The sequence below is a fragment of the Amaranthus tricolor genome, chromosome 15 (genome assembly GCF_026212465.1).
Source record: "Amaranthus tricolor cultivar Red isolate AtriRed21 chromosome 15, ASM2621246v1, whole genome shotgun sequence".
NCBI lineage: Eukaryota > Viridiplantae > Streptophyta > Magnoliopsida > Caryophyllales > Amaranthaceae > Amaranthus > Amaranthus tricolor.
This window is the reverse complement of record NC_080061.1, coordinates 19449197-19464588: the sequence shown is the minus strand read 5'-3', so window position 1 is coordinate 19464588 and position 15392 is coordinate 19449197. Positions and strand designations below refer to the sequence as shown.

Sequence of the window (15392 nt, the reverse complement as noted above, 5' to 3'; positions counted from 1 at the left end):
TGTTGTGATTCAAGTATAAGGGGTGTGCACACTAGGGTTACCTGAGACTACTCTACTGGCCTTGATGAATTATTTGGGGTGACGACCTCTTGATGAAGTAGGTATAGGGGTAAAGCCTCGGCCTACTGGCGTTCACGTTCCCTCAAATTAATAATTGGGCATACATGTTTATCATTATTGACTATCAAATTAATTAATTGGTTGATGTGATATTAAATTGTTTACACAAATTTCTTTTTAAACTCAACTATATATTATTTTCTAAAATTATTTTCAACTCGATTATAATTTATTTTCTTAAACTATTATTTTTAAACTTAAATGTTTTAGGGATGAAGTTGGAATTACTCAATTTCCTGATTTTGAGAGTTTTTCCCTTGTCTTTTTTTTGTATTATATTTTTGCAGGTTATTGATCGCGTGGGAATCGTGGAGTGAAGGTCACCTAGAGAAGAAGTTTATGACAGGATACGGAGGTTTATTAACATCGATTTTCAAGAAGTTTGGAGTCCTGTTGGACAGCTTACGAACCCATGAGTCTTAATAACAAAATAGGTGTCAAATGCCTTGACAATTTGCACCTTAGAGTTTCAGAAAAAGGGATTTTGGAGGAAATTTCCAACGAGGATGTAGAGGAAGAAAACTCAGAAGAGGATAAGGATGAAGGAGAAGAAAAAGAACAGGATGAGGGAAAAGAAAAAGAAGATGAAAAAGAAAAAGAAAAAGAGGATCATCAGCCTGTTCCAACTGCCACAAATGATGGGGCAAAGGTTGTTTCAAAAGGGGAACATGAAGAAGCTGGAAGTAAGGGGGAAATTTCAAAAGAAGAGGAAGATGAGGACCTAGATGATGATACTTCTAGTGATGAGGAAGTCTGGATGCCAACAAAGAAGGAGCCCTTTGTCAAACAAAGAAAAAGTATTAGGCTTGCTTCAAAGAGGAAACGTCCTGTGGTTAGTTTGGATGATGACTCCTCCACACACACCTCCTGTGAGCCTAAACAGACAACTCCTTCACCAAAACCTGATGCACCACCTTCACCACACATTCCATCACCACCTTCACCTATTCCATGTACACCACCACCAACCACCACATCTAACTCACCAGGTCTGTGTTTCACTGATTTTGCTAATCCCTCAGTTTCTACCGATCCTATCCTTGATAAATTGCAGGTTCTTTAGTCTCAATTTCATTGTTTTCAAGATGAAGTATGCGTCATCTTTGCATCACTCTCTGATCATCTTACACAAATGAAGACTCGTCTCAGTGCCAAGCTTGACACAGTGGAGGTGCAAACTGAGTATGTAGACGAAGACGAACCTGTTGTTTAATCCATCTCCTTTTTGTATTTTCCTCATGATGCTTCACTTTATCAAACAAACAATTTACATTAATATTTTTGGGTGTACCAATTTGGGTACATAATGTATTATGATACAATCTTTTTTTTAAACTGTTGCACTATAGTCTGTGACAATTAAACTTTTGCATATATTAATTGCATTGTTCAGTATTTTCTTTTCATCACTGCTTCTACTTGCTTACCTTTTTAATTGCTATACTTATATAGTTAGTGTTCTGGTATGAAAGCTCCTCTCCTTTTTAAATGATGTCAAAAGGGGGAATAATTGCACAAACTTAAATGGTATGTTTGAGTTATGAATTAGTTCAGAACCATCTGATTGTTTTACCTAAGGAAAGCAGCATGCTCTGATTTTCTAACAATTGCTCTGAATGATCAACATATTCATGAACATATACATGCTCTGATGTTCTGATTCATTCTGAAATTCTTTGAGTTGAGTTACATGCTCTGATGTTGCTTTAACATATTCTGAATGTAATGCTCTGAAACTGAATATGGTTGAAACAGTTATAGTGCTCTATGCTTTAATACATTATGAAGCTCTAATCAACATACTCTGAATTTTTTTTAATGGTGAAACTTGTTGAAACAGTTATAATGCACTGATAAGGAAGTATATATATGCTCTGATGATTTGATAATTTTATGTTCATGATTTGTGCTCTGATATGTTTACATTTGATTTGAAATGTATGCTCTGATAAAATTCATGAATATATGCTCTGATTAGTTATAATTTTGTCTATTCTAAATTGGTAACACTAAGTATCTTGGTAATTTATGTTGATTAGTTTTAGGTTTATTTTAAAAACATAAGCTATGAACTTCTATGAATTAATTTGAATGCTCTGATCATGCTTATGTTGTTTTTAATAATTCTAAACATTAGAGTAATCTGTTTTGTTATATATGCTCTGTAAATTATATTGTAATGAATTAATTTGCTAAGTTATGTAGAGTAGCTTTAATCTCTGGCATGCTATATGAATTTGGTTTTACTCTATTTCGTTTAAGTTTGGTTAAAATTTTGTCATCATCAAAAAGGGAGAATTTGTTAGCTCTCTTAAGTTTTGACGATGACTACACTTAATATAAACAAATATATTTTAGAGATTGTATGCAGGTCGATATCCGGTCTAGGTAGCGATTGTTGATAGTGCCTATGACTTAGTCTATGAACGTGTATTAGTTAAAATTAATTTGTTGCATTATTTAATAAATAAGTTAATTGGAAAAAATTTTAATAATCACCTTAAAATAATCGTGTACTTTCTAAGAGTGAAATATTTCTCTCCTTATTTTTCTCCTTAAAAATAGGCTTTTGTTTTGAATCTAATTAAATGAAAAACTACTTTGCATATTCTTAGGAAAAATAAACCGTGGCTTTTTACTTGTAAATCAAGCTCCCACCTATTTATCTTTTATTAAGGAATTAATCACCGTTGGGTTTTTGATCTTTAGATCTAAGATCCACTTCATTCTCCTTAATCTTAGGAATAAGGTAAGTAATGGGTAATTATTCCCTTTTACTAGCTACATAAACTCCTATATATAGAGGACTTCTTTATTTCTCAAGGTGCATGCGTATGAGCCTAAGAATCTATACGAGAGAGAATAATATTCACAAGAAATATTTTTATTTCAAAATTGCCAAATTAATTTATAATATTTTCTTGTGCAACTCTTTAATTTTATCTTTAGAAATTTATCCTTGTAAAGGGTTTTTAAGAGAATTATTGTAACTAGACTTGGGTAAGTCTAGGGGGGAATTAGAAAGCTTCGAATTAAGCTAGAGAATTAGAGAGCTTCGAGTGAAGCTAGAGAATTAGAGAAGCTTCGAGTGAAGCAAGAGAAGAGAAAGAGAAAGAGAAGTTGGCCTAGTTAGAGAAGCTTCGAGTGAAACAATTTGTATTTGTTTTATGTAATTGTAACTAATTGCCTAAAACATATTGGAGAGTTTTGAAATCCCGAAGGGTCGTGGTTTTTCCTTCTATTTAGGCCTAGAAGGTTTCCAACTAAAATTGTGTTGTCTCTTTTACTTTTTCGTTTTAAGTTTAAGTTTTAATTCCCCCCTTCTTGTTGTCGTTCACCATCTCTATCAGTTTCTACAACTAATAATATTATTACATAAACAAAATAATAAATAATTAGTTAGAATACCAATTCACTCATCATCAACAACACATATAAGAGCTTAAGTTACCATCAATAGAGTTTAACCAATTTTTACACTAATCTTAAATTCCAATACCCAATTTGATTCAAACCCAAATAATATCAACTAACTAAATAAGAACCTATAGCTCAACAATAGCAATTTATAAAACCCAATATAAGAATAAATAATAACTCTAAACACATGGTAAAAGAAATACTCAATTAAATTCCAAACTTGAACAATCCCAAAATCAGTCTTTCGCCACTGAAACAATATTAGTACTTCTGCACCTATAACCTTTCTTAATTATATGAACTTATAATTGACCTCTAAATCATAACTTATGAATTCCATAACCGATTCCTTAATCAATTCCGAATGCAAAACTTATAACTCTTTCTTATATTAATTCCAAATCCAAGAATTTGTTATAGGTTTAAAGATCAATCTTGAGTTAATACTAAAGTTTACACATCCATCCAAGCAATACCTAAGCTTATTTAAAAACACTTAACTCTTTTAACCACTTTTATAAAGACACACTCTCACTCAAAGACTTATAGATAAAAATACAATAAATATTTTTGAGTAGTTCCAATTGAATGATAAACTAGACTTCTATACGGTCGTAAGGATTATAAATTTGCCTTAATTCTAATTCGGATGAAGGAGATATCGCATTTTCAAAACGGAGCAAAAAACTGCCCAGCTACTCGCAACCCGCGAGAAACTGCACGACAAGCGAGGTGCACTATTTTCCATTCCATAAACTTTTCTTAAAAAGACAAAAACTGTAACAAAGGGCCTTGCTAGCCGTGACCAGACTCGCGAGCCGTGAATTTCAATTTTTCTCGATCTAGAAACTTAATCTCAGCGGTTATAGCCAGAAAAACAAAGTGTCGCATTTGATTGACGAAAAACTCGGAATTTCCACAGTAGATTTTATACACATAAAAACTTCAAATCACTTTAAAAATTCAATTTGTAAGTAAATTTAACAAGGCTTGTGGGTTACCTCTGTGAGCAATCTTCAATCAACCACAAAATCAGGAATCTAATCTTCCAAAACAACCTAACTTGATTAACACTTCTAATGGATACTTTTATCACCACATAAAAGAGATTCTACTAATTACCCTAACAATCAAACACATAAATACCAACTAAAGATTTATCTAACCCTTACATCAACATGCACTTAGAAAATAAAATGAGGGTAAAGAAGTTTAAAACTTACTTTTCTACACAAAAGAGAGTGAAGATGATGATGAAGACGCTATCTACTTAGGCTCTTTATATTAATTCAACAACATAAAAAACAATTCAGGGTGAACTTCCATCAAGCTCCAAATTCCATATAAATTGTAGAGATTAAAATTGAACTTCAAGAAGCTTTCTTTGAAATAAGGGGTTTCTATTGTGAGGAGATACTATTAATCTCTTTAATGATTTCTGAAATTATTATAGAAGAGAGGTGGAATTTCAGAAATTTTGTTTGCTTATTCACTTGGAGAAGATGAAATTCAGAGTTTTGGTTTGCTTGTTCACTTGGGGCAGATGGAATCTCAGAAGTTTGCTTTAGAAGTAAGGGAAATGATGGTGGATATGATTCATACATTACACAAGTATAAGAAGAAGGAAAGGGTGGTGTGTTTGGTGAGTATTGGGGGTTGAGGTGGCATCTCTTACTCATTCAACAAGCTTAAGGTGTATAAAATACCCGTATATCAGTCATACATTTTATTTTGTCCCCAAAAATAATAAAACAGATAGTTAAAATCGTAGTAAAATTTTACTTTAAAAAAACAAATTCATTTTACTTTTTAAAATAATAATTTTTAATGAAGACGTTTTTATAACTGTTTCATAGCCTTACTAAATTAATATATTTGGCAAGGCTCTAATAAGTCGTCATTTGTTATTTTCTAACTCTATTTATTAATATTCATGATTAGGATGATAATTTAAATAAATATATTGTTATAAATAATTCCTTACTTACGTATAAAATATTTTTTTGACAATAAATCTTTTTAAGAATCTTATTTAGATATAGTGAATTGATGTAATATCTTTTACATACTTACCTAATTTAACTTTATTTTTATTTAGCAAAATAAATTGTCATGTTATTAATTCTTTTTTTTTTTGAAAAACACCTGAAGCTTATATTATATCAAGAGCGGCCAAGGCCCAAAGATCAAGACGAAAAATATCCATACGAACTCTTTCTTGAGCAGGGCCCATATCCCACCTAGCAATGCAATGGGCTACAGAGTTCCCACCTCTTCAGACAAAGCAACAAGAAAAAGATACACAATATAAGCTCAAAGAAAATAAGTAATCAAATAGAACATGAATAGGAGCACATCCTATCTCCTTGTTCCTAATAGCACTAATAACATTACAAGTATCCCCTTCCTATAGAATCTTCTCATAACCAAACATAATGCCAACTCCAAACCATAGCAAGCAACAACGGCTTCTAATTCCACCACCCCCCAATTAGCTTTCAGACTTCGCGTCTCAGTCACAAGCAACTCCCTATGCCCATTTCTTATCATAACACCAAGACCACTATGAAAATCTGACACCCAACTGAGCATCGAAATTAACCTTAACCCAACCCATACTAGGTGGCTGCCATCTTTGATTAACCTTTTGAGCATACAACTGATAATCCAAGATCATTGTTACAAAGAGGCGGAAAGTTGAACAAGATCACAGTGTTGGTTTTCCATAACCTTCTTATTCTGCTATACCATGCAGCCCATAACGAAGCATATATGATGAGAAGAGTATCCTGACTTGAGTGAGAATGAATCCAAGAGAAGCAATCCGCAAGGGAAGATCAGCATTTTGAATCACCATACTAGCAGGATGAGACAACTACAAAGCTTGATTATTTTGACAATCCAAAAGAGCATGACACAAAGTTTCGGGATGAGAATTACACACTGAGCACATAGGAGAAGAGGCCATATGCCTATAAAACCGAAGGTCCTTAGCCAGTAGAGAATTCATGCCGGTTCTCCATAAGAAGTGTTGCAACTTCGGAGGTCACACTATTAATTATAGTCCTATTAGATTAATGCATTTGACAAAACTCAAAGGAGTCGCAATGTGTTATATTAATTATAATCCTATTAGATTAATATTATACATTATACTCCTTCCAATTCACTACTAATGTCCCGTTTGTTTTTGAGACCCTATTCATCTATTATTCTTAATTTGTATTTTATTATTAATCTATTAGTTAAAACATAGTCAAGCGGAATCTTGTTTGATTCATTTCAATGCAAGAATTATTTATATCAACTTTCCATAATTTTTAATCATGCACAATTAGAGATATTAAGGATTGAATAAGTATATTGAATAATGTGCATAAAGCAAATGAGACATTAGTAGTAAATTGGAGGAAGTACTAAAAACCTTAGAAAATTCCAAGTGTTACAATTTAAGAGAACCTGCCAAATAAAATTCACTTATTGGTTAAAGAAATATGACATGACAATTGATCTCGAGCAATATAGTTCTTAATATATTGTTGACAATTTTCAAAACTACAAGTTAATTTATAATATCTCTAATTTTTTAATAATATCATATATTTACACTAGTTTATATTTTTGTATTATGATGATTATGATTCATGATGTGACACTCAAAACCCTAAAACAAAGACCTCGCAAAGGCCGCTATTGTCAAAAAAATGAAATAAAATAAAAAGCTTCTTTCTCATTACTCTCAAACCCTAAACTAGATGACGAAATCCTCTTAGACGCCCCTGCAGTAAGCTCTTCTTCAACCTCTGTTCCCTCAATACTCATTCGGTCATCCCTCTCAAACACCGTCTCCTTCATCGTCATTTCGGTAAGTAAAAGTATTTTAATTTCAGTAAAATTATTGTTAGAAATTACAAATTAGCAAGATGCGTAGCTCAGCACTTTTCCATTTCTTTTGTTAAACATCGCACAGAATTCAATCAACATGGAAACACTTTTCGTCCTAATGACTGAACTTGTTTGTGGCTTTTACAAAGTTGGATTAATTCAGCTTCTAGGTTATTACTTGATTGCAAAAGCTTCATGGGTTATTTTGAAAGCAGGTTTTACTCAAGATATTGAATTATGTGACCGTCTTTTTTGAATTTTATGTTATTTCTGGATGCACATATGCTATTTGATGAAATTTTTGAAAGGGACTTGCTATTGCTTTTGCTGAGTTGAGTGAGAATGTTTATCCGGTTGAGTTTACTTTTGCAAATTTGTTCGGCTAAAGTGGTTGGGAAAAGACTGATTTGTGGTGTACTGACCAGTTTCATGCTAAGGTTATTGTGAAGGGGTTTGATCGTAGTCGTTTTGTTTGTAATCCTTTGATCCATTTGTACTCGAAGGATGGATGACCAAGTATGCTAAACCTGTTTCTAAGAATATAGGTAAGAGGGATAATGTGACTTCGGTTGCAATGATTTCTGAATTATCTCATAATGATTTGGAGAACAAGCTTTTTTCCTATTCTGTGATGAGATGCATGCTCTTCAGTGATGAGTAGCTCTTCAGTGATGAGTAGCTAAATATATGGAGTAATACAATAAACATGTAATATACATTTCCAATTAAAAACCTAAGAATCCAGGTATCCGGATCACATAAAATATACATTTGCAATGAACAATATTAGATGTGCTATCCGCTTTTGAACACTCCGGTTTTATTATAGCAATATTGAATTACTTCTTGTTGATTGGTGTTCATCTGTTTCGTGGGAGTAATTGGCAATTGGAATATTTTAGAATTTGATTCTTCCTCGTTTTAATTGAGAGTAGGGACGTTTGTTGCTTTTTTTTTTTTTTTTTTTTTTTTGGTTTTTTGTCATGAGTTTATAACTTTATATGTTGCATGTGTTATTTTCTATACCACTCCCTCTGTCCTTCTCAATTTGCACCTAGTACAAAATGAGTAGAACTTTGTGGGAAAGGAAAATAGAGTTGGAGACTGAGACAAAAAGAAAATGAATGATAGTAATGAGTGGTTAAGATGGAGATATAATCTGAGTTTGTAAATGAGATTGAAAGGAGAGTAGGACCATTGCCATAAACGAAAAGAGTGCAAAATCAATGGGACAAATCTAAATGAAAAGTTGTGCGAAATGGGAGGAACAAAGGATAGAAGAACCAATTTTTAAGCATGTAATTCAAAAGCTGAGAATCAATGTTTGCTTGACACCGAAAACTTCTTGTTAGAAAATATAGCAGTTTGATGATTTGGATCTTTTTTGTTTTAGTTTCATAAGCCTGCAAGGAATCAAGAACAAACTATCATTAAATTTATTGGTAATTCATTGTTACATATCATCATGACTTAATCTGTCTCCGGTTCAATGAGACATTCTAAATTGATTTTTAACTTTCTAATGCACATTAGGCTTGAAACTTCATTTTTCTTTGAATGATTCCTTTATAGGAAAAAGTTGGAGAAAAGGAAAAAAGAAGATCAAAGAGAAGGGATGAGAGGAAGCAAAAAGGAAGGCAATCGAATGGAAGGAAAATGTAGCGTTCCTTCGTTTACAATAATAAATGTTTTCCAGTCTTAGCTTAACTGTCTCCCAACTGTATTTAAGATTTTTCAACCCCTAACTAACATGAGGAAGGGTGGAAAATGGCTTTCCCAGAAAAGAATGTCTCCCAACCAAAGTCTTTTGATCTCTAGATTATGCGTGCTTCATTTTTTACTGAATTTTTGATCTGAACAATGTTCATGTTTTTCTTTATTTTTTTCTCTTTTGTTTCTAATTATAACCAGGCAAGTTTCTATGCATCTAAATATTGATGTTTTCGTGTTATGTTTGTTCTTATTTTCCTTTGCTTGGTAGAATAGCTCTCTATTGAACCAGTAACAAATGGCAGGCAAGTCAAGTAAAATGAGGAACAAGAAGGGACTACAAGCCCCTGTCAATCCTTCCCAACTCACTGCCTCATTAGATGCTTCTCCAAGTGATAGTCCGATTGTGATTGACCCTACCATTCCTGAAGCTAATGGGATCAATACTGGTGGAGAATCAACTGGACATTCACATGAGATTGAGGTTAAGGAGATCGAGGCACCAAGCTCGTTGAATCCATCTAGGCAAGGTAATGATGCACCATTTGGATCCACATTTTTTCCAGAGTTGCAATTAAAATCAAACAATGTTTTGACTTTATCAAATGTAAAAAGAGCAAAACAATGTGGTGTAAGAATTGCCACCTTGTTTATGTGTAATTATACCTTTATCTATGTTGCTTGCGTACAATTACTAAAAGTGAAGGGAAATTCTTATTCTTTGCTTTCCTCAATCCATATAAAGAAAAAAAAAAAAGAAAAAGGAAAAAGAAATAAATACAAAGTAGCAACACATGTGAATTCTAAGTGATGATGAATGATTTAGTCATTAAATAATGTTGTTGTGCCGAGTGTTTATACATATTTTGACATATAACTATTTGAACCTTTATTATATCCTCAATTAGTAAATTCTGGTATCTTGCAGTTTGTTTGTTTTTGCCACCCTGTTTCAACGCTTCCCAAGCTTGCTATACCATACTTTTTTATTGAGTGAAGTACATTAACAATGACACTTTCCTATTGAACTTGGGTCTGGATTAAATTTGACAGTTTGACCTTTAATGCAGATATTACATTCTCTTAAGAGATATTGATACTTACAAGCATATGAACATATACTTATTGAGATGCAAACCCATAATCAGATGTGTGAACTTATGCAAACAATAAAATGCTTTCTTTATGAATAAATCGGTGAAATAGGCTTCTATAAGGGTAATTTAGCCTTCTGTTGTCCTCTGATCTTTTATGTTGCTGTGCAGGTGAAGTTCATCTTTATCCCGTTTCTGTGAAGACCCTTGGCGGGGAGAAGCTGGAGTTACAGGTTGGTTTTATTCTCACACTTTTGGATGCAAAATATGGACATACTATTGTATTGATTACATTTGGTCAAGCATCTTGTACTTGTCTGCTCGTTGTTTCTCCAATTTTTTTGATTCTCGTGAATAGTTGTATACATAATCTTTACGTTAGACGAGTCTTATATATTTTTAATTGATGGGATGTGCAGCTCAATCCCGGTGATTCCGTGATGGATGTGAGGCACTTTCTTCTTGATGCACCCGAAACATGTTTCTACACTTGTTATGATTTGTTATTGCACACAAAAAATGGTGTTATCCATCACTTAGAAGACTTTAATGAAATATTGGAAGTAGCTGACATCACTTCAGGCGATTGTTCTTTGGAAATGGTTCCTGGTAATTTTCTTGCCTCATATACTAAGATATGGAAGTAATCTTGACAAGCTAGGAAGCACTGGCTTATCTTTGTGCATTAATTATTTTTTGGGGTGGGTGCTATACGACGCTTTTGTGGAATTGAAATCTGATCCAAAAAGGTTCGATGTTTCAATTTTACTAGTTATGGCTTCTTAATTATTTCAATAAGTTGGCTTAAGGTGATGGGAGGTTAACCTAATAGGCATTTTTGTTTTGTAAAACTCAATAATAAATGTGAACTATGAAAATGAGGAGGTGTCTTCCCCATGATAAATTAATTGCCTCTCACTATTCATCCATATCAATCAAAGGAGAGTAATGTTTGGTTAAAGTCAGAGGGACGTTCATAAAGCTTCCTTTTCTCAATCCAACAATATCTCATCGAGTATCACCAAGTGTCCTTCATTTACGAAAATCAGAATGCTAGCTGCTAGTGTGTCCCCCTTCTAAGACTTTATTCTAGAAAAAATGAATAAGCATTAAAATGATACGAGACCACCTATGTTTTTTTTGTTCGTATACTTTGAGCTTAAGTTTCTCCAACAATAACCGTCCATTTTACTTAAGGTTTTTGTTTACCCTATTATGTTTTTGATTATATATTTTAAAAAATTAATGTAACACAATTTTAATTTTTGTAATCTATCCGTCCTCCAGGGACCTAATGGGGTTGGTTTTCGGTCCAATAGAAAAGAATTTCATTTGGTGTGTTCTTTCAGACTTAGTCCCCTCATCTCTGCTTATATCCAGTTTCAATTGCAAATTTTAGGTGGGAGAGACCATTGGTTTCACCTTTTGTTGTTTTCGTAGATTTATGCGCATGTATTTCTGATAGGAAGTGTCTTTTTTTAGGTGTATCCAGTGATTTGATCATTGATGCTCTTTTGTTTTGGTTTATTTTCCAAGAATTTCATAGTTCTTGTTCCTTTAACAAAAGTTATTTTATAAACTTTAGTTAGATATTTTATGCAGAAGGGATAAAGATGTCAATATACTATATTGGTTTATGTAGCCGACCCAATTCTTTGAAATTGCGGATCTGGCATTGTTGTTCTATACATGCTTTAGGTGCTATCCAACTGAGCATAGAGTTGATATTTTTTGGACAACTTGTCTTTCACCCTCTCGAGTCCTGCATTCTATTAATTTTTCTTTTTTCTATTTAATATTTGAGTGTATATGGTCTTTTCAAAATAGTGATTTTTAAAAAAAGCATACAAAGGATAAGAGATTTCAATGTAGCATCTTATTGAGAATTTTGTCTAATTCAGATCCTTGAAATTATTTTCAGCTTACTATGATGACAGATCTGTGAGGGCACATGTGCACCGCACTAGAGAATTGCTTTCTCTTTCAACCCTTCATGCATCACTTTCAACTTCTCTTGCTCTGCAGCATGAGACGTCACGAAGTTCTTCTGATAATACACAAGGTTTGAGTCCCTGTATATGTACCAATTTTGTTTCTAAAAAATTTCATGTATCCGACTTCATGGATTCTGTATTCTATCTATATAACTCTATAATGCATCAATGACCTCTTTCCACTGCGCTAATTAATTGAGTTCTGGTTTTTCAGAATCAGTGAAAATAGAAGTTCCGGAATTGGATGGTTTTGGTGTTATGGAGGATGTTACAGGTTCCATGAATAAATTATTTTCTTCTTCAAAAGAGATTAAGTGTGTTGAAAGTATAGTATTCTCGTCTTTCAATCCTCCTCCGAGTTACAGAAGGTAGAGTTCGAATAACTCTAGTATTATCTTCTTTCTTCTCTTTTTTCTTTTCCCTCTCCACCCCTACTATGCGTTTTGTTTTTTGATGTAAAATTCTATTAGGACATATAATTTAGCAACCTTTGTCTCTGATTTGCATTTTCATTTTGCTTGCCACCTTTAACTTGATGATTTCAGGCTTGTTGGAGACTTGATTTATTTGGATGTAAAAACATTAGAGGGCGGACACTTTTGCATTACAGGAACTACAAGAATGTTCTATGTTAATTCAAGCACCGGGAACAACTTAGATCCCAGACCAACAAAAAGCTCTGTTGAAGCAACTACTCTTATTGGACTCTTGCAAAAAATTAGCTCTAAGTTTAAGAAAGGTAGGATTTGCTATATGTTGTTTAATTATAATTTAGACTGTCGTTATCTTGTTTTGCAAAATCATTTCTCCCTACATCTATATTGATTTCTTTTCGGATGTTGTGAAGCTTTTCGGGAAATATTGGAGCAAAAAGCTGCTGCACATCCTTTTGAAAATGTTCAATCCTTGTTACCTCCTAATTCATGGATGGGTTTATATCCTCTACCAGGTTATTAATTTCATGTTTTGCTTGACGCTTTTTCCACAATTTTTTTTCTTCTGTATTTCTGAATCAAAAGTATGTATTACTTTCTGTGTTGCATGCCTACTTGACAATCTGACACTGTATATATGAATTGGATTGCATTCTATTGTTGTGGATGTTAAATTGAAAGAGCTATGAATGGCTGATACTTCTGGTATTCACTATTTGTGTTCAGTGGTTGCTACTAATGCTACTGCTATTATCTGCCGAGTTTGCAATGGAGTTGGTTGTCATATCTTGATGGTACTTGTAAGAAAAATACTTTCAATTGCACCATAAAAATAATTGAGGCTCTATGCGCAGCTGCGCATGCTTGGGAACTCATATCTAATCACCTGGGTTTGTGTTTGAGTGTCTGACAAGACTGAGTTTTTTGAAAAATACATTTTTTGTCCAAAGTAAAGTGTCCAAGTGTTATAAACATGCCTGAGTGTGGAAGATCCTACACTAGTACTTGAGGTAAAATAAAGAGTTCGATAACATGGATTTGAGCATCATTTTTACTACCATAAGCAATAATGTTAGAAAGGGAATTTGAAGCGGGGATGTCAATGTAGGTACCAGTACGCTTTCAATAGCCAAATGTGTAATTGACCTTTCACCTTAGTAAATAAAAAGTGCAAGGCACATTGAGGCTGAAAGCGATCCACATTGCCTAGCATTGGGCCTACCTTGGTGGGCTTTTGAGAAAAGCACATGCCAAAACACTTAATTTTTTTTTCTATTGCTGTGCCTCAACGCAAACATACACAAGACACGTTTTGTGCATCTCAATGCCTCCCATTGCACTTACCTGGAGATGGAAAAACATTTTCTTGCTCTTCTCCAGGACGCACTTTTAAAAATAAGTATTTTTCTCCTCATATACTTCTATTGATGCTAAATGGTAATTGTATTTTTTTTGTTGGCCAACATGGCAACAACTCTACACCCTGCTACATGTATGTTTAGTCCTCTCTAATGGAAGCTTTTGCCAAGTCTGCACCCATAATTTTAAGTAAGTTTCAATAAGTTCAGTGTGGGATGAATTTAAAATAGTGATGTGGTTGCTAATATCACACTGTCTTGTACTCTGCATTTGACATCTCATAGAGTCTCCATCAACTGTAATCTGTATAGCATTCTGTTTACAAGATTATTTTTTTATTCCATGCAGTGTTTTCATGGGCTTTGAGTGTTTAATAGTTTGATAAAGATTGGCAATTTTCTTCAAATGAGTAAAGTAACATTGTGCGGTTTACATCAAATCTTTCTATATGAACCTAATACATGGTTCTTAGGAGCTTAAATTGTAGAATACTAAAACATGTAAATTTTTAGAACTTTATTTAGAGCTTGATTCATTTTGTTATTATTTTAGAATTATTTGAGGCAAGATGTTTCTTTTATGCCTGATATTCTGATTCCGTGTCGATGCTTTTTAGGAGTTGGGAGAGTTTTATGGTATTCTTCTGCTATTTTATTTTTTCTGTTGTGTGGTAGTCAAAGCTGTCCATCATTTTACCATTCTGTGCAGAGCATAAACGTGATGCAGCCAGGGCTGAAGATGCATTGACATTGACTTATGGAAGTGAGCTCATTGGTATGCAAAGGGACTGGAATGAGGAGTTGCAATCCTGTCGAGAATTCCCTCATTCAACGCCACAGGAAAGGTGAATAGTCTTATAAATTTTGCTATACTTTCTTATGCTAGATTGAATTGTATTATTAATTACTGTGCACCTTCGTCTCAGGATTTTACGCGACAGAGCTCTGTATAAAGTTACTTCTGACTTTGTTGATGCGGCCACAAATGGTGCCATTGGGGTTATCAACAGATGTATACCTCCAATCAACCCAACAGATCCCGAATGCTTTCACATGTGAGTGTATTAATACAAATATAAAAAAAGCTTGGATGGAAGGTTTCTTCCACTTCTCTAGTGCCTTCTTTGACAACACTAATCTTGGATTGTTGTTTTTGATCTTTTGGATGCCTTGGCCTTGAGCAGGCATCATTAGGTGTTTGAACCCCATTACATCAGTTCCTTGCATTGTTCGTTGTTGGATTATTTAATTTTTATCATTATGTCCTCTTTGTTGATCATATTATTATCAATGTTCCAATGGTTGGTAATTTTTCTGATTGTTTGCCTTACTTCTTTTTGAGCCAATCCTTTTTTCCTGTTAGCCTAGCTGTAGAAC

The 15392-nt window shown here is 33.5% G+C and overlaps 2 protein-coding genes across 3 annotated transcripts in view; both read left to right on the top strand.

Moving 5' to 3' along the window:
• Window positions 1-532: 532 nt before the first annotated feature.
• LOC130801130 (uncharacterized) lies at window positions 533-5200 on the top strand. Its single transcript, XM_057664894.1, has 3 exons — window positions 533-1174; window positions 1259-1324; window positions 4994-5200. The coding sequence occupies exons 1-3, from the start codon at window positions 533-535 to the stop codon at window positions 5198-5200; spliced, it is 915 nt and encodes a 304-aa protein (XP_057520877.1).
• A 2002-nt stretch (window positions 5201-7202) lies between these two features.
• The window catches only part of LOC130801618 (clustered mitochondria protein), a 28826-nt gene continuing 20636 nt past the window's right edge, over window positions 7203-15392 (top strand). Inside the window, exons 1-11 of one of the 2 annotated variants that reach the window (XM_057665494.1) lie at window positions 7203-7405; window positions 8998-9083; window positions 9441-9665; window positions 10401-10462; window positions 10649-10838; window positions 12151-12291; window positions 12438-12591; window positions 12769-12962; window positions 13071-13172; window positions 14725-14860; window positions 14942-15070. In XM_057665494.1, the coding sequence (XP_057521477.1) occupies window positions 9041-9083; window positions 9441-9665; window positions 10401-10462; window positions 10649-10838; window positions 12151-12291; window positions 12438-12591; window positions 12769-12962; window positions 13071-13172; window positions 14725-14860; window positions 14942-15070 (1376 nt within the window). In that variant the 5' untranslated portion in view covers window positions 7203-7405; window positions 8998-9040. Of the gene's footprint in view, window positions 7406-8997; window positions 9084-9411; window positions 9666-10400; window positions 10463-10648; window positions 10839-12150; window positions 12292-12437; window positions 12592-12768; window positions 12963-13070; window positions 13173-14724; window positions 14861-14941; window positions 15071-15392 lie in introns of both variants that reach the window. The other variant, XM_057665495.1, reaches the window with a different exon arrangement.